Genomic DNA, 17,792 nt, shown 5'->3' with positions numbered 1-17,792 from the left:
AGGCGGAGGTAGAAAGCAAAGGCTCAAAGGGCAGCAGAAGGCTGAGGAGGCACAGAACAGTGGGACTGGATGGAGGAGTGCCTGCCAGACGGGCTCCCTGTGGTCCCAGAAATCAGAGCCCACACAATCTGTCTCTGGTTTGGAGGATGAACACACTCTGGATTTGACTGTCCTGCCCCCAAACTCCACTTCCCTTGACCTTGTGTGATACAAGGTGTTAGGGCCCGCTTGACACCTAGACACATCACTGGACATGTAACCTTGGCGAGCTGCTTCTCTGTGCCTCATTTTCCTCTTCTGTAAAATGGGAATAGTAATTGTCTTTACCTTGTAGACCAGTGTGAAGATGAAATGAGTTAATATAGGTGGTGCTTAGAACAGGGCAAGGCACAGTGTCAGATGCTGGCTATTGTTATTTTTATTAATTAATTTTTTTTTTTTTTGCGGTACGTGGGCCTCTCACTGTTGTGGCCTCTCCTGTTGCGGAGCACAGGCTCCGGACGCGCAGGCTCAGCGGCCATGGCTCACGGGCCCAGCCGCTCCGCGGCATGTGGGATCTTCCCGGACCGGGGCACGAACCCGTGTCCCCTGCATCGGCAGGCGGACTCTCAACCACTGCGCCACCAGGGAAGCCCTGGCTATTGTTATTTTTACAAGAATTTTGAGATTACTCCCTTAGATGTCTCAGCGTTCTCTCTTGGGGTGTCCCTGTCACTTAAAATGGATTGGGATTTCAGGACAAGTACCAGAGAAACTTAGATCCCTTCTAGTGAGACTTCTGAGGCTTCTGTGACTGACGGCTAGCACTGGCTTGTTTCTTCTCTCCTGCCGCCTCCAGTCCTAGGCTAGTTCTGCTGCTCTGGCTCTCAGGCTGTCATCGCAGCTGCTCGCCAGAGAAGAGGTGTTTAATAGCTCGTTAGCACCTCCCCGCCACTCGACTGCTCGTGGTGGGAACTAATCTATTGCTCCCTCTGCAGTGACCCTGAGCTGCCTTTGAAAAGCAGGCCATGTGGTGCCCGGAGATTTCCCCAGCTGGTCCCAATTCCCTCCCTTGGTTGCTCCCTCTACCCCGAGAGGGAGACAACTTACTGGTAAGATTCTGGTGATATATAGGCACATTAAAAGAAAAGGTCAGACCCTTCTGCAGCACCTGAAACAGAACCTTTCTGTTTCAGAAGCTTTTCCCAGAGTTTTCCTCCTCTTCTTCCTTGTCCCACACCTGCAGACCCCTCACCCTTGCCACCCGTGGTTTGGTACAGGAATCGGGGAGAAGGAAAGGGCCCAAATCTGAAGCAGATGTTTGGGATGAGGAGTGAGGCTGGGGTGGAGACAACAGGAAGGATGTGGACCCTGCTAGAACTGCTTGTTGCCCTGACTTACTGCCAAGGCTGAGAAAAACAGCGACTGTTCCTGGTTAAATACCCAGCGTTTACTCGTGGCAGGCTTTCCTGGGCCTCAGTCCTCAGAGTCCCTGGCTCTGCTTCCGAAGTTCTCCATATCCTTGTGCCAACCACTGTCTTGGCCCCCTTTCCCCACCATGCCAAGCCCCTAAGCCCAGCCTGACCCCCAAAAGTCAGGACTGGAGTTTTGCTTTTTTTATTTTTTTAATCCTCCCATCGTTAATCCCCAATGATATTTTTGGAGCCAAAACTCAAGATATGATCTGACAAAAGAGTTTCGTGCTGCTTCCGAGTATGAGAGGCTGTCTGGAATACACAGCTTGGATGCCAAAACAATAGAACTTTCAAGGTGTAGCGGGATCTCAGTCAGAATTGTTGAAACCAGACCCTTATGGAGCAGGCAGATGCATCGCTGTGGTACCCACACCCACCTCCAGACCTCTCCAGAGCGGCACACGTGAGCCTGCCAGGATCCGACAACACGTCTGTCTACCCCTACTGGGATAGCAAATGTCAGATTATGGGAGAACACCCAAGTGTAATTCCGCTGCTCTGACTTGTTGAGGAGATGCAGCCTGGCATGACCATGACAAGGTATCAGAGAAATCACTCTGGGAAAAGAAGCCTGAAAGTTATCCTCAAGGCAATGGCCCATGCAGCTGCGATCCAGCCCAGAAGCTAGGGGGATCACCTTTAAGATCTGCCCAAACCACAGAGGACTAAGCATCAGCTGCAGCACACTACAAAGACATGACCAAGGACTCCAGTTTCCTGGGTTTGAGAAACGTCAGGGGACACTGGAGCGAAGCTGTGTTTCCACCTATAGTGGCCACAACCAACTGCATGGCTACTCATGAAATTGATTTGCCTCTTGATGCCTCTTGGTTCCTGGGAAATAACATTGTCTTTCCTCTGCCACCCCCTAGTTATTCTGACCATAGTAGGAACCCTTTGATTGCTGTTAGTGTTGGAGATACGTCCCTCTCCCCATTCACTCAAGATTTTACTTTCATTCACTGATCTGCAGGCTACTTGCCAGTCCCCTGCTGCCGAAGTCAACACCTCAGGTCTGCTTTGTCTGGGAGAGAAGGTTAAAGGGGGAGTGGGGTCCTAAGATGACGGACTTCCCTTTCCTGGGAACGGCTCAGGCGTGATGGCACTTATGGCACAGTTAGGGGCTTGCTCCTTGGGGTCTTGGTTTGGAATCCATCCTTGCAAGGTTCTTGCTTCTCTGAAGATCAACAGGGAGACTAACTTCTCTCCCTTTGTATATGTGTAAGGAGCTCAACAAATTTCACTTGCAGCTGTTACTCTGTCCTTTGGAAAATCTCTAAATGCATAAACAGAAATGCCCCTCCCCCACCAGATTAAACAGGACTGAGAGAAACTGTGGGGGTAGGTGGTGATGGCTTTGGGTGCTCAAGCCTTGGGGGAAGGAAACTCTAAGGAAAATGCATTGTTTATGTGTCTGTCTCCCCCCATGAGACTGTGAGCTGTTCAGAAGCAGGGATCACATTCTATCTTGTGTCCGCAGCTCCCTGCATAGTGCCTGATCCACAGATGTTTGCTGAAATGCAGAGATGCAAAGAACTAAAGGGAAAAGGGAGGCCATCAACCCAGTGATGGAACAGAAACATGAGATTTTTTTTTTGGTAGTGGGGGCAAGGGGTACACTTATAGGAAATGACATGACAACTTGAGAGTAGGATTAGACCCAGGATTTATGAGAACTAGCACAAAATGATGACACACACATAATCTTCCTCTTACATAATAACACAACATTTTGTTTTCAACATAACATAAACACCATCAAAGGCTCTCCAGCTGGCTTGCAAATACTGATATCCCTGACCCTGCTAATGGGCAAACAGAAGACTGTCTTGGCAACTCCTTCGAGTGGGAGTTCTGCGTAGAGAGGGAACACTGTTGGCCCATCAAAAGGTGGGAAGATTCAGAAAGACTCCTCCATGTGCAAATCCATAGAAACAGTGACCTCACCCTAGAGAGGCACAGGACCCCTCACCCTGCAGAAGACACTATGTTTATAGTTCCAATAGAGTCAGTCTTGTTGTTGAGGTGTGTGTCTCCCTTTAACTCTGGCATTCTTGAAAATGTTTACTTCCTCAGCAAGATAACCACCAGGGATTTGGCCTATGCCAAACGGTGCTGCATTTCATGTCAGGAGAGTTTAGAGACAAAAGATTTATCTAAATGAGGCTTTTTCTGCAGACTTAGTTACCAGAGATAAACATCAGGGTATTGGGTAGCATGTCGGACCTCATTCTAGTATTTCATTTGCTTGCAACCTATGGATTTTCCACCAAAGTTGGGATATTAAAATTTCAGGATATTCTTCCTCAGTTATATCCTCAACGGTGTCTTGTACACTTTATGCAGGATTCATTTAAACTTGGAAGTCACTTCACTCAAGTCATTAGCTGGTTTTCTTTGGAACTTTCTACACAAAAAAATTTTAGAGCTACTGCCAATAGCTCTATCTCTTAGAAGCTCTCTATGCTGAATCAATAGGGCCCTCTCCTCATAAGTCCCAAAGCCTCAAATGACTGACAGGTAAACAAAGGTAAAGTATTCATCTGTCACACAGTGTCACCAAGTGAATGTGAGACAGAGTCAGTGAACACAGGTGGCCCAGTGCCTGGGTTGTTTCTTAGTCTACGCTAACCTGCTAGAGACAAACCAGCAATGTGGAAAGAGTTTGGGCTTTGACATAAAACAGACCCATGTTCAAATAATGCTCTGCCACTTACTAGCTAAGGAACCTTGGAGCTACTTATCCTTTCTGAGTCTCAACTGTGTCGTGCAGAATGGAGAAAACAAGACTTACCTTGCAGGGTCATTGTCAACATGAGACAATATATATTAAAGCTCCTAGCATAAGGGAAGAGCTCAAAAATCGGTAGCTATTATGATGATTCAGTAATCAGGTGAGTTAAGGCAAGTCAAGGGTATTAGGTTGCCTACCACATGACATGGCTTGAGATGCAGTCCCTTCAAATCCTTCCTCTGGCCTTTGGAGGGTCACATGAAGAAGAGAGAGGTGGTCTCTTCTGACCTGGGCTCTTCTTCACAGGTGTTTGGACTAGGTGTCCTGAATACCCATTCTCTCTGGCCTGCCTGGACATGGCAAGGTGGAGCCAGAGCCCCACCGCATACCAGTCATCCACTCTAGCATCCCCTACTGCCCCCAGACCCATACAGTCTCCTGCTGTGGAAGTTACCAGGGCCCTAAGCCATAATCAATATGGTGTCACACATATTATATACAGGAAAACTTTTCCAAGGGCTCCAAGTTATTAGTCAATTTTCTTTAGTTAACAACATCATTTTGCAGGTCAGAAAACTAATACTAAAAGATTGTCTTGCCCAAGGTTGAACCATGGGAGTTAAAAATAAAATATGAATGTTCAAGCTCATCAATTCATGGCTCTCTACCCTTTGAGGGTTCCATTCTGCACACTGGATGCAAAAGCATTCAGGGGCATCTTCTTTTAGAAAAGGCCAAATGACAGGAGATGACCGTCCCACAGGGGAGGCTGGAGGCCCAGGGCCTCTGGAGTCAGAAACACAGGATACAGGTAGGTTCCTGTCATCAGGAGGAGCCACCTGGTCTAGGACACAATGAAGTTTGTAAAAGAAATATCCTCACCTAGCTCGACTGACTTCTTCCTAGAGTCACCCCTAAGAGATGAAGTCCTAAGACCTTGCTCACTCGGAAAGTTGCCTGGCTGGCTGGCCAAGCATGGTTTAAGGCATTCATGGCCATCAAAGACTAAAAAGGCCCTGCTGGCCTGCTAACTGGGGACTGCAAGGAAGTAGCAACCATATCCACAGGCTTCATCCTGGATAAATTATCCATCATCTCCCTGAAGGGAGACTACAAGGGGAGTCTCTTACTGTTCTTACAAGGTGACTAGATGCTCTGGTTCTGTGCTAGTGTGTTTGATCCCTGCCCCTAGACGTATCAACATTATTTCCACCTTGTGTTTAAGAAGCTGTGGCTGCTGGCTGGTATTAACAAGCCAGGACCCTACTGACAACCTGGACAACTTTGCTAAAGCCACCTCTGATGCCATATCAAAAGAACTATAGTGGGCTTCCCTGGCAGCACAGTGGTTGAGAGTCCGCCTGCCGATGCAGGGGACACGGGTTCGTGCCCCAGTCCGGGAAGTTCCCACATGCCGCGGAGCGGTTGGGCCCGTGAGCCATGGCCGCTGAGCCTGCGCGTCCGGAGCCTGTGCTCCGCAACGGGAGAGGCCACAACAGTGAGAGGCCCACGTACCGAAAAAAAAAAAAGAACTATAGCTAACACTCCTCTAACTTCTCGAAAGAGACTGTGTCCTCTACATCTCCTCACCAGGAATTCACTGAGCATCTTGCAGAGACCACACCTGAGTTCACCACAGCGAACCAGGTCCCTGCTGTGGCTACCACAAAGTATTCATATACAAGCAACGTTAAAGTGAACTGATCTGGTAAGGAAGGTATTTGTAGCAAGGCATATCCCAACTAGCAGCACCCCTCTATCACATACAGACCAAGATCATCACCATAGCCTCTGCAGATTTCTAAATCCCCTCCCTTTGTACTCCAAGCAAAAGCCTAAGCTCGCCAAGAACTTTGGGATGGCTTTCTGTTAGAAGGTGCACAGATTCAGTACTCTGAATCAGAAATACTAGCCCATCCCACAATTTGGGGGACAATTTAGTACCAAGTCATTTTCAATACTACTACACTCAAGAACCTGCTGCTGACCACCAAAGAGACTCATGATCACATTAGATCAATCCATAAAACCTCTTCAGGGTATAAAAGCAAAGGAGTATCCAAGTTAGGATATCTGGGGAAAAACCTCTGCAGAGAGACCTGGTGGTCTTTGAATATGATTCCTCAGATTCAGCATCAGGAACGGGAACTAGATTCTCACGGGGCAACAATGGTTTCAGAAGACTTTTAAAACTAATTGTGAGGTATAGGAATTACTATGGAGAAATTGACTTTGGTTAGCATCTTATCAAGAGATCACATGGGGGGACTTCCCTGGTGGTGCAGTGGATAAGAATCCGCCTGCCAATGCAGGTGACACGGGTTTGAGCCCTGGTCCGGGAAGATCCCACATGCCGCAGAGCAACTAAGCCCGTGCGCCACAACTACTGAGCCTGCATACCACAACTACTGAAGCCCACACACCTAGAGCCTGTGCTCCGCAACAAGAGAAGCCACTGCAATGAGAAGCCCGCACACTGCAACAGTAGCCCCTGCTCACCGCAACTAGAGAAAGCCTGTGCACAGCAACCAAGACCCAACACGGCCATAAATAAATAAATAAATAAAAGATCACATGGGCTCTTTTTTCCCCCTCCCCACTGTGATTTTTTAGGGCAGGCTGTTTGAACAGGGAACTGGTAAAACAATTATTCTAAAAGTCAGGAAAAGTTACCTCTAGAAGGGTGGGAGGAGACTTGCTCTGCAGTGCTGTAATGTTTTCTTTCTTTCCTGGATAGTGGTTACATGTCCTCTTCCCTTATAATTATTTGTTAAAATGTACATGCTTGTATGCCTTTTTTTTTTAATATGTTCATCTCAAAATAAAAGAAAAAAGGAATTATTCATTTTTAAAAGAAAGAATAACAGGATACCTGGAGCTGGGCTATTATGCTTGAGGGCCTAAGCGAAGCCAAAGCAGAGGTAAGGAGCTCTCTGGTCAAGCCACCTGCTGGAGAACCTCTACTGTGTCCTAAGAGAAGTGTAGCTGGGCAGAGGTCTCAGAGCTTGAGCTGCAGTGGCTGGAAGGTAACAGTGAATGAGAAGCTGAAGGCAGTATTTTACTGTGTTAACTTAAGAACAATTCTACCAGCCTCTTGAGTCTTATGAATAACTGCATGATGGGATGAAATCACTCAGTGACAAATGTTCATAGTGACCCGTTCAAAGCCACAAGAGCAGCATGTGTAAATGATGTAGGACTGTTAAATAACCTATAAGTGTAAAGTCGGAGGGACAGAATTTTGTTTTGTGTGTTTAAGACATCTCATACCATTCAAGGGGGCTTGATGAGGTGGGAGTACCTTGAATGCACTCTAAAGGAGTAATTTTCAAGTTAAGATTCCAATCCACTGGGTCTGGGAGGTGGGGGTGGGGAGAAAAAATAATCTGTATTTTAAAAACTATTACAGAGAAATTCCCTGACGGTCCAGTGGTTAAGACTCGGCGCTTTCACTGCCAGGCCAGGGTTCAATCCCCGCTCAGGGAACTAAGATCCCGCAAGGCATACACCATGGCCAAACAAAACAAACAAAACCAAAAAATGACAAAAAACAAAACAAAAAGGAAAACAATTATAAAGGGGATTTTGTTTTGATTTTCCAGAATGGGAACCAATGCACAAAGACACCATGATTACTTCCCCAAGAAAGTCAGGGTCCCTAACACTTTTCCTACAAGGCTCAAATCAGAGGTCTGATCTTGTCTTTCTGCCAAGCTTATCTGTGGTTAGAAAAGAACTGGTCCCGCCTACCACCCAAAAACTTTTGTTTTTGTTTTTGAACAGGGTTTTTGTTTGCCATATGCAAACTTTTGTGGGAGGGTCAAGGGCACATTGAGAAATACATGTGTGATTATACGCAAATAAGAAGGCCATCCCCAAAGTGTTATTCCCTCTGGATGGCAAGTAACTTTTTTTCTTGTACTTTTTTTTAACTTCCAAATTTTCTACACTGAGTTTCTTATGTTGTAAAACAACAACTAATTAATGTTTAAAAGACTGATGAGAACAGACATCCTCTACTTTTGCCAAACTGGTTTCCCCTTCTGGAGCTGAGCACAAGCACTTGCTTGTCCCGGTCATTGGCTCTCTGTGCAAGCAAGCACTGTGGCCCTGCCTGGCACCATGGACAGCAATCAGGGAAGGGTGAAAGGGCAAGAAAGTCTGGGCCAGGCCAGGGCTCTGGGAGTACATTCAACCCCAAGCTGGCTGCTTCTGAGGCATTACTGGGGAAATGCAAAAACATTTCTAAATTTTTCTGTTCCTTCCCCACCTCCAATTTAAGCCCTGAATCATCACGTAAAGCAGTCACTTGCTCCTTAGTCCTTTTAAACATTCATTTATTTACTGTACAAAATATTTACACTATTGCTGCAACTGTCTGGCCCTTTTGTCTGGCCTGACAAATTTGCAGCAGCAGGGCTTGGTTTCTGCTGAAGTTCTAGAAACATGCCGACATCTTCCTTGGTGTTCACTTGGTGCCTGGTCTCCTTTGAAGAGACTAAAGGCCAGGAGGTTAGCTGGCTCCCCAAGCATCTGGGTCACAAGGGCATAAATAAAACAAGCTGGCCAAAATAAGCAACGTGAATAGAAAACTGCTCAAGAAGTAACAGACACTCTTCCTTCTCTCTGACATGGTGTACCTCTCCCCACACTGGCTAGTCCCAAAGCAGGATTAGAAAAAAAGGTCAAAGGAAAGGCCTAAAGAGCAAAGATACTTTTGAATAGTTAGGAGAGAGAGGGTAAATGGGAAGAACAGAAAACCACAACAGTACCAAAGGGTTTTGTTAAACAAAGAGCTTGGGGCTAAGGACCACTGCAGGATGCAGCTGGGCTGCAATGGTACCCAGGATGCTCCGAAAAGTGCTATGACTAGAGCTTGAAAGCACAGATCTAACCAAGAAAATCAACTTGAGCTCCAGCATTGAGTCTCTGGAGAGGAGAATGCAGAATCCAGAAGAGAAACAACAGCCAAAGACAGCAGAACCGACCCACGCGCCCCCCAGCTGGAAACCCTCTCCGGGCCCGAGGGGCAGCATCAGGTTTCCCGGGGGATGATGAAACTTGCCTGTACATATCCCATAGGAAAACACCGGGGCAGGCAGCAGCACCTTGTCCTGGTCCCTGAGGACAGCAGTGACCGTGTGGCATGGAGGACCCTCGGGTACAGAGGCCCTGATGCTTGATCCTAGACCCCAAGGATGAGTGAGGTCAGCACCCATGCCAAGAAGGACAAATGACAACTGCGAAGGAGTGAGGTCAGGCAGGAATTGTAGCAGCTCAGGAAGGCTTGTTCCTCGTGATCTCTGGGAACAGGAGGGCTCAGGCGTGCTTCCAGGAGGCCAAGGCATTGCTGCAAGTCCCGCCTCATCTCTGGACTCTTTGTACTTGCTGGTTTTGGCAATAAAGATGGCTTGTAAATATTTTCAGAGTCGAATGCCCCACTGGGAATGGTAGCTCGCAGCAAAGCCTTCTTAGAAACAGAAATTTGGGAATTCAATGAGATTTTGAGTCTTGAAAACGTCTTCATTCAAATCGTAATGAAAAAGGTGGTTGTCATCTTCCAAGAAACAGCTGCAGGTTCTCTTCAATCATCACAATACAGTGAACCTAATTTATCTTCCTCCCTCTTTAGCTGCCCTTGTTGGTAACTGATGGAGTGACAGGAAGTAACTGGGACAGCTAGGTGTTTCTTTATCATCTGATGTATCTCCTCTATGTGTGTTCCCTGTGTCCTGACCCTAAGGACCTTTGAGGAGCAATTAAATTACTGATTCCTTTTCCCTTGCCTTAGTGCTGCCAGGGAACACCAAGCAAAGAGAGAACCAGGGATCGGTGGCATGCTATCATACTGTCCCAATCTCTTGCTCCAAAAGTTTCTTCAATAGAAATCTAAAGAACCCCCAGCTCTTAGCAGACCGCATGAGCTGGAGGTGAGTGGCCGAGCCCAGCCACACCTCAGTGTAAAGAACAAACTCAGGGACAAGCATCAGTAGTCTTCAAGCCAGCCACGTGCCTAGACATGCCCCATAACCCTAAAGGAGAATCACATTCAGCACTGGAGGCAACAGCCCAGCTATCTTTCACATTCTTAGGTCTGTCTATCTCACATGCTTATACTCAAGAAAAAGCTTATTAGGGAATTCTTCTTTGTGGATTAATGATCATTTCCAGAAACGCTTGCAAGGAAAGCTCCTTTTCCAGTTCTGACACCACAGAAAAGATCCTCTTGTGCTATCAGTCACCATGAGAGGTAGTCCAGTGCCACTCCGGCTACTGAGAGCTTTCTAAGAACCAAGTGCAAGCCTAGCAGCATGGCCCTCCTCACGTGACTGAGTGAGTTGCTCAGATTATGTACCTGCCAAAGTGGCTTGCGGCGGGGGATGGGAAAGGAGGGGCGAGGGAAGGACAAGGCTTGCAGGTGACTGAATACTCCAGACACGGAGGGCACGCAGCAGCTTCTGGCTGATGGTTTTGTGTACGTTAGGGTCAGTGGTTGTGTCTGTTATGTGCACCCGGATGCTCCAGAAAGCACGGGAGCCAAGTGGATGGCAAGAGAGTGGTCAGAGCATGCCGAAGCCCTCGCAGCCCTCACTGATGGCCAGCTGCAGCATCCTGTGCACCTCTTCATATGAGTCATACGTAGGGAGGCACAGCTGGTTGAAACTGGAAGGCCAAGGGGAGAGAAGTGATTAACTCACACCACCAGAAACACTGGCAAGGGCTGGAAAGATAATCCCCCGTGACAGCACGCACCAGGCAGTCAGATACCCACCACGTGTGTGCAGTTGGTAGCGTGCTATGGGTCGGAGTGGCAATAATCTGGAATGAGGGACAGAGGGCGGCAAAGCCTCCAGGTGGTAGCTGAGACGAGCCTGTTGTGAACTGAAGCAGCCGAGCCAACTCCTCCTGCGTCAAACTGGAAACCACGGTCCAAAACCACCTCATGACCTGGCAGGGAGAGCACAGGGCTGGGGTCACACCTATGTGCAGCTTAGGATTTGACCCCTGGGGAAGGAACAGGATATCCTGAAGTGGGGGTGGGCCCCAGTTACTGCATGCAGGTAGGAACGGCTAGAGTCGACAACCTCTTTTAAAGGAATTGATATTGTTACACGGTCAGGAGGGTAGTCGCTGATTACTTGGCTCTATTTCTCTGCCTTTCCAACGTACTGCCTCTGTGGCAGCAGCGTGACAGCCCTTAGGGACCAGGGTTCCCGTCTGCCTGGATGACCACCTGCCTTTCCCACATATATCACTTTCCCACATATATCCCAGTTGATATGTCTGCTTCTCCGACTACTCGACTTTTTCCTTCTGAAACTATTTCCTTACAAGACAGCACAAATTCGACTAAAAGAAATTTGGCCCACTTACCTTTTCTCTGAAATGCCATGAGCCACCAACGACCACCGCATGGGCTTTGAAGTCGGACACACTGATGTCCCCAGTCCCACACATCAGCAGCTGCAGAATAGTCAGCTGTTACTAGGATAGTCAGAGGGGCAAAGTCCCACCATAAGGTCAAAGTATGTTAACATGCAAAATGTGGAATACGGAAAACACCAAGAGAAAGAGACATAAGGTGAGGTCAGAATGCCAGAATGCTTCAGGAAAATCCATTATAATAGGCCAATGGTTCCTAACCAGTGTGGTAAAAATCACACAGCTTAAAAAAAAAAAAAAAAAAGATGGATAGACAGATGCCTATGGCCTTCCCCCAGACCTACTGAATCAGAATCTCTAGGGACAGGTTACAAGCTTGTGTATTTTGAAAAAGTTTCCCAAGGGCTTCTGATGCGCACCCCTAATTAAGAACTGCTGCTATATATTATTTTGAATTGAAACAGAGGACAGAAAGGGAACCAAGTATTTACTGACTGTCCGCTCTGCATGTGGCCTGGGAATACCAGGGGAAAAAGCAGGCCCTTCCTTTCATGAAGACCCCCAGCCACATTTATGAATTTGTTAGATGGCCTTTCCTTTTTCCCAGGATCCATCCTTCTTTTCTGGATTGAACTTCTACTACCGTCCCTTCAGCCCTGCCTCTACTTGGTCAGATAAATGAAAAAGAATGCCAAAAAATGAGAACATTAATGACATCAGAACCCTAAACATCTTGTTGATGTTCTAATTTGGTTCAAGATCCAGCAAGTTACTTAGCAGACTCTAAGTATTCATCCAATAGCTATAAAGAATGAAACAACCTAATCAAAGAAAAGAAAAGCCCAAATTAAGCCTGAGAAGCTTGGCTCCTTCAAAAAGAACTTGCTAAGCTAATGAGTAACTAAGAGCAGGATGGGCAACAACCGTTAAGAGACTGTGTCCTCCCTCCTATGCACTTTATGAACTGTTACAAATGCTTTGCTTCAGGATAAAACAAGTTACACCAGAAGCTGTTCCTCAGCCCAGAAAATGACAGCAAGAGGGGACAGGTCTGTCAGAAACTTCAGGCTGAGAGATGGAGAGTTCATTATTCAGATTTCATATCTAAAGGTACAAAACATGTTGAAAATTGCATGAGACTTTGATTCTTGTTTCGAAGCCAGTTCAATTAATAAGGATAAAAACTGTGCAAGACTACTTGAAACTACTTTTCGTTTCCCCATTTTTAAAGAAGAACTTCTTCCCTACAGGAAATGGTTTACAGAAACATGCCCCTCATAAAGGCTACGGGAAGTTAAGGCGAAAGCTAGTAGCCTGCATTGTGTGTATCATCTGTGAGCACCAGGTAAAAGCAAACTGGTGTTATGTTTTGTCTGTAGCTGAAGTCCACGGAACTTCAGTTTTGCTGATTATAGCACGGCATTCACCACCTTATAGCCACATTTTGGGTGTTACAGGATCTAAAATAAGAATACATTAACTATATAGTGTTGTAACACAAAGCTGTGAAATGCATCACATCTTTTGGTTTGTTTCCTTTACTAGAACGTAGCTCTATGAGGACAGGGACTTGGTCTTATTCATTCCTAGCTCCCCAGTTCTTCAAAAGCACATGGCATATAGAAGACATTCAATAAACAGTCTGAACAAATAAATTCTATTATTCCCTTAAATCAACTTTAAAGGTCACAGAATTTACAAAGACTGTACAGGATACCAACATTCTTTACTACTTGACCAGTATCTATAATATTTGATGAATAAATATTAACTATTACTATTCATAATTAGTAATTTGCTGATTCCTAATTTTCACATTCAGATTTTTTTAAAGCTGGAGAAAGGGTCCATGCATGCAAGAGTGACAAAAGTAAAACCAACACTTAAAGGGCTTTCCTACTGCATCTCATAACAGAAGGTGCAGTAATGCAGTTCCTGTGGGCATAATAAAAAGCAAGCCAAGAATAGGGGGTGTCAATTGTAAGCACTTACCTCAAGCTCATTCTCATCAAAAATAGCCAAAAGGTTCTCAGGGACCAACTCATTCAGGCCTGAAACAAAGTAGCCAAGTTAAAGCCATATCCACACCATGGATACAAGTATTTTCACCTCAAAGCCAAGAGTAGACAGGATCCCACCTTTTAGGAAATGTTCCACTTCCTCTTTCACTTGACTGGCCAGCCGATACTGGGCCAGCAAATTTAAATAGAAGATTTTATTCGCGTTGGTGACTGGGGTTTGAGCTCCACCTGTCATAAGTTCTATGACCTGAAAGAAGAGGCAAAAGACAGGGAGAGGATGTAGATTGGAGTTTATAAGATGACATCTGCCCAGTATGTCCCACAAACACAGCATTATTGAACTCCACCATGGTCACAAGTTCCTACTGTGCGTTCAGGTTTTCAACACACTTGGTTTTATTTAGTTACTAAGCTTAAGGTTTCCTACCGCTTTGCTATATATTCTCCTCGCTACTGTTTCTGAAGTGGGTCTCTCAGTAAGTCTCCTCTGACCTGGTCAAACAGTGGTGATGCAACAGGAAGATATTATGGTTCCTTGTTAGCAACACTTTAACATTTCTATGATCCAAAACTGAACCATTACTGACCTCTTCTCTTAAACCCCTGAGCCAATTGAGAATAAATAAAACTATGTAAGTAGTGAAGAAGTCTTCTCAGGTCTCAAAAATTCTAAGATGGGCATAGATGTTCCCTACATTCTTCTACTTCCAACGTGAGTCAATGGAAAAAGCCATGGCTTGATACTTGGAGACTAACTTGCTACAGGATTTCAGTCACTTAGATATTTGGGCTCCCGATTTTTCTATCTGCAAAGAAAAAGCTGAACTGCATGATTCTCAAATAGAATTGGCACACTCCTTCCAATAAATAACTCTTAAGGGAGCTTTGAGGGAGCCCTGAAACACAGTTTAATGCCACAACCCCATTAAACACAGTTTAATGCCACAACCTGTGTACAATGACCATGGTTGTCTTCATAGGTGAGCAGTAAAGGCCTCCATTCAGTTACAAGATCAGATTTTAAGGTCCTGACGACAGCACGGTAGGGACGGAACTTTGCTCCAGAGCAAGGATTCTCAATGGATCTAAACGTGTAAGACTTTTTTTCTGTTACTGTGCACAATTCTGGATATTTTTATTTTATGTGTGTAAGCATTTCTAACTAGTAGCCTAAGTAGTAAATTACTAAGATTTAGTATTCATATTAAATCCATTTAAAATCAGTACTCCCCTAGGCCTGTGGACCCTAATTCAGTACTCCAATGACTCTAGACATCTTGCAGTGCTGGGTCAGGAAGACAGGCTCCGCCCACACACGTGCAAAGGCCGTCAGCTGGGAGCCCCACAATGCTCCCAAAGGTATCTGATTATCAGTTCAGTGCTACCAGTGATCACAAATTTTCAGTCATCGCTATTTTGCTTTCAACTATTTATAACTGCAACTTTAGCTTCATCGTTACCATTTGATATTATTTAACCCCAGGATGTAAACAAAACCACACTTTCATCACAAATACTTTCGGCCATTAATTTTCTAGTAAAAAGTTTAAAAATATATACGCACAGTGTTAAAATAGGAGTCATCTAAAAAAAAAAAAAAAGGAGTCATCTACCTCCCTGTCCCTAATGTTAAGAAAGACACTGTCATCCCTTCCAAAGCTGCTTGTGCAGTGACACTTTACTATCACTTAGTTCTTTCTCTACTGGAAAGTAGGAATGGGTGGGATGGATGGGTATACGTGCCTTTGGCTCCACTTAAATAGGCCAAGACCATAGTGTGGGATGCAGTGCCCCAAAGCTATGCTCTCCAATATGGTTGTCACTAGTCACATGTGGTTATTTAGAAATTCAGTTATTTGGTCATACCAGCCACCTTCTGGGTGCTCAAAAGCACAAACAGAGAACATTTCCATCATTGCAGAAAGTTATACTAGAGAGCCCTGCTCTACAGAAGGGTGGGAAATGGGACCCACAGGCTTCAGCTCTCTCACCTTATCCAACTGGCCTGATTTGTTATATTTCTCTTCTGCAAAGACCAGCTCCATCTCGCTCATGTCATTGTTGAGGATGAAACAAACTTTAGATTTGTAGAATTCTGGGTCATCTGTTTCAAAGTACTGAGGAGACAGAAAGACACAGAACAGAACATGACTACTCTTACCCAGAAATGAAATTTGTAACTGCCTGGAACCACTTACCCATTCAAACTTAAGAATAATAAGCTGAGGGTGGAGAGATTCCAGAGTTAATGGCCAGGGGCCTTAGTAGAAAATGCACACCTAAGAGTTACCTTGTAATGCATACGCAGTCCTATGATTTGGGCCAAGAAAGAACGGGTGAAGCGAGCTCGGACCAACTGCTTGTAGGCTCCTCCTAGAGAGGACTCATAGAGACACTTGCCCACCAGGCGCCCTGCAAACTCATACATCTTTAGGCGCAGATGAGCGGGGCGATTAGGGTTGGGATGCACCTGTCAAAGAGAAAGATTAAAAGGCCCTGGGCCATTTTTCTTCAAGCCTAGTTCTGTGAAGATCCTCCCTCCCCAACTCTATCCCAAGGGAGCAAAATTTTCAGTGTTAAGATCAAAGAGCCCATCCAAATGGCATTAGTTGTTTGGTAGCCACCATTGAGTAATTCAAAGTGATTGGATGGGGCTTCCCTGGTGGCACAGTGGTTGGGAATCCGCCTGCCAATGCGGGGGACATGGGTTCGAGCCCTAGTCTGGGAAGATCCCACATGCCGCGGAGCACCTGAGCCCGTGCGTCACAACTACTGAGTCTGCACTCTAGAGCCTGCGAGCCACAACTACTGAGCATGTGTGCCACAACTACTGAAGCCCACATGCCTAGAGCCCATGCTCCACAACAAGAGAAGCCACTGCAATGAGAAGCTCGCGCACCGCAACAAAGAGTAGCCCCCACTCACCGCAACTAGAGAAAGCCCACGCGCAGCAATGAAGACCCAGCACAGCCAAAAATAAATAAATAAATTAATTAAAAAAAAAAAAGTGATTGGAGGATAAAGGGCAAAGATAGACTTACGTTAAATTGAAGAATCTTATATTTATTTCATGGTCCCTGGCTGCAAACGGAAGTTAATCACTGGATGATATAATGCCTTTTCCCTGAACCAGAAATTCTTTCAGCCAAAGTCTACTTCTCTACTCCACCTAGTCAAAGATCTCGTACAGGGGCTTCCCTGGTGGCACAGTGGTTAAGAATCCACCTGCCAATGCAGGAGACATGGCTCAAGACCTGGTCCAGGAAGATCCCACATGCCGTGAAGCAACTAAGCCCATGCACCACAACGATTGTAGAGCCTGTGAGCCACAACTACTGAAGCCCGCACTCCTAGAGCCTGTGCTCCGCAACAAGAGAAGCCACCGCAATGAGAAGCCCGTGCACCGCAACGAAGAGTACCCCCGCTCTCCACAACTACAGAAAAGCCCGTGCACAGCAACGAAGACCCAACACAGCCAAAAATAAATTAATTAATTAATTAAAAAAAAAGAGAGAGATCTTGTACAGAGTTCAATTGCTTCAGGTATGTGTTTTTTTTTTTTTTTTTCCTGTGGTACACGGGCCTCTCACTGTTGTGGCCTCTCCCGTTGCGGAGCACAGGCTCCGGACATGCAGGCTCAGCAGCCATGGCTCACAGGCCCAGCCACTCCACGGCATGTGGGATCTTCCCAGACCGGGGCGTGAACCCGTGTCCCCTGCATCAGCAGGCGGACTCTCAACCACTGCGCCACCAGGGAAGCCCTCAGGTATGTTTTGAGAAAAGTGGCTTAATTATTAAAACACTAAGGAGTAGAATAGCCACTGTATTATAATGCTTTTAAGTTATATATTCATCTGTCTGCATTTTCTCTTATTTTTCAGATGAAATAATGAAGGCAAAGAGGAGGGAGGCAATCTGATTAGTTCAAACTCTTATTAGTCTCTTCATTATAACACAATCCACATGTTCCTCCCACCCACGCGGAAGTCACAGACTCACTAATGCTTGGTTGGTGTCACTGAATCGGGTGAAGAGCTGATTGGTGGTGTCAAATAGTGCTTTGCAGATTAGCTCAAACCATTCCCGGCGAGGCCCTCCCCAGTCCAGAGCTGAAAGTATAATAAAAATAAAAAGTGACTCTGGCCTACCACCTCTTATCACTTTTGTTCATTTATTCATCATTTTATACTCTCCGATCCT

At 45.9% G+C, this 17,792-nt stretch overlaps 1 protein-coding gene across 4 annotated transcripts in view; it reads right to left on the bottom strand.

Moving 5' to 3' along the window:
• Window positions 1–8,514: 8,514 nt before the first annotated feature.
• Window positions 8,515–17,792, bottom strand: part of AREL1 (apoptosis resistant E3 ubiquitin protein ligase 1) — a 43,723-nt gene continuing 34,445 nt past the window's right edge. For all 4 annotated transcript variants that reach the window (XM_082844088.1, XM_082844091.1, XM_082844090.1 and 1 more), the window contains 8 exons: window positions 17,592–17,701; window positions 15,883–16,062; window positions 15,584–15,709; window positions 13,710–13,839; window positions 13,564–13,622; window positions 11,563–11,652; window positions 10,961–11,136; window positions 8,515–10,851 (listed from right to left, as the gene is read on the bottom strand). In XM_082844088.1, coding sequence (XP_082700214.1) covers window positions 10,749–10,851; window positions 10,961–11,136; window positions 11,563–11,652; window positions 13,564–13,622; window positions 13,710–13,839; window positions 15,584–15,709; window positions 15,883–16,062; window positions 17,592–17,701 — 974 coding nt within the window. In that variant the 3' untranslated portion in view covers window positions 8,515–10,748. The remainder of the gene's footprint in view (window positions 10,852–10,960; window positions 11,137–11,562; window positions 11,653–13,563; window positions 13,623–13,709; window positions 13,840–15,583; window positions 15,710–15,882; window positions 16,063–17,591; window positions 17,702–17,792) is intronic.

This window comes from Leucopleurus acutus, assembly GCF_964270905.1.
Source record: "Leucopleurus acutus genome assembly, chromosome: 1".
NCBI classification, from domain to species: Eukaryota; Metazoa; Chordata; class Mammalia; order Artiodactyla; family Delphinidae; genus Leucopleurus; species Leucopleurus acutus.
The sequence above is the reverse complement of the archived record's forward strand: the minus strand, read 5'-3'. Positions and strand labels throughout refer to the sequence as shown.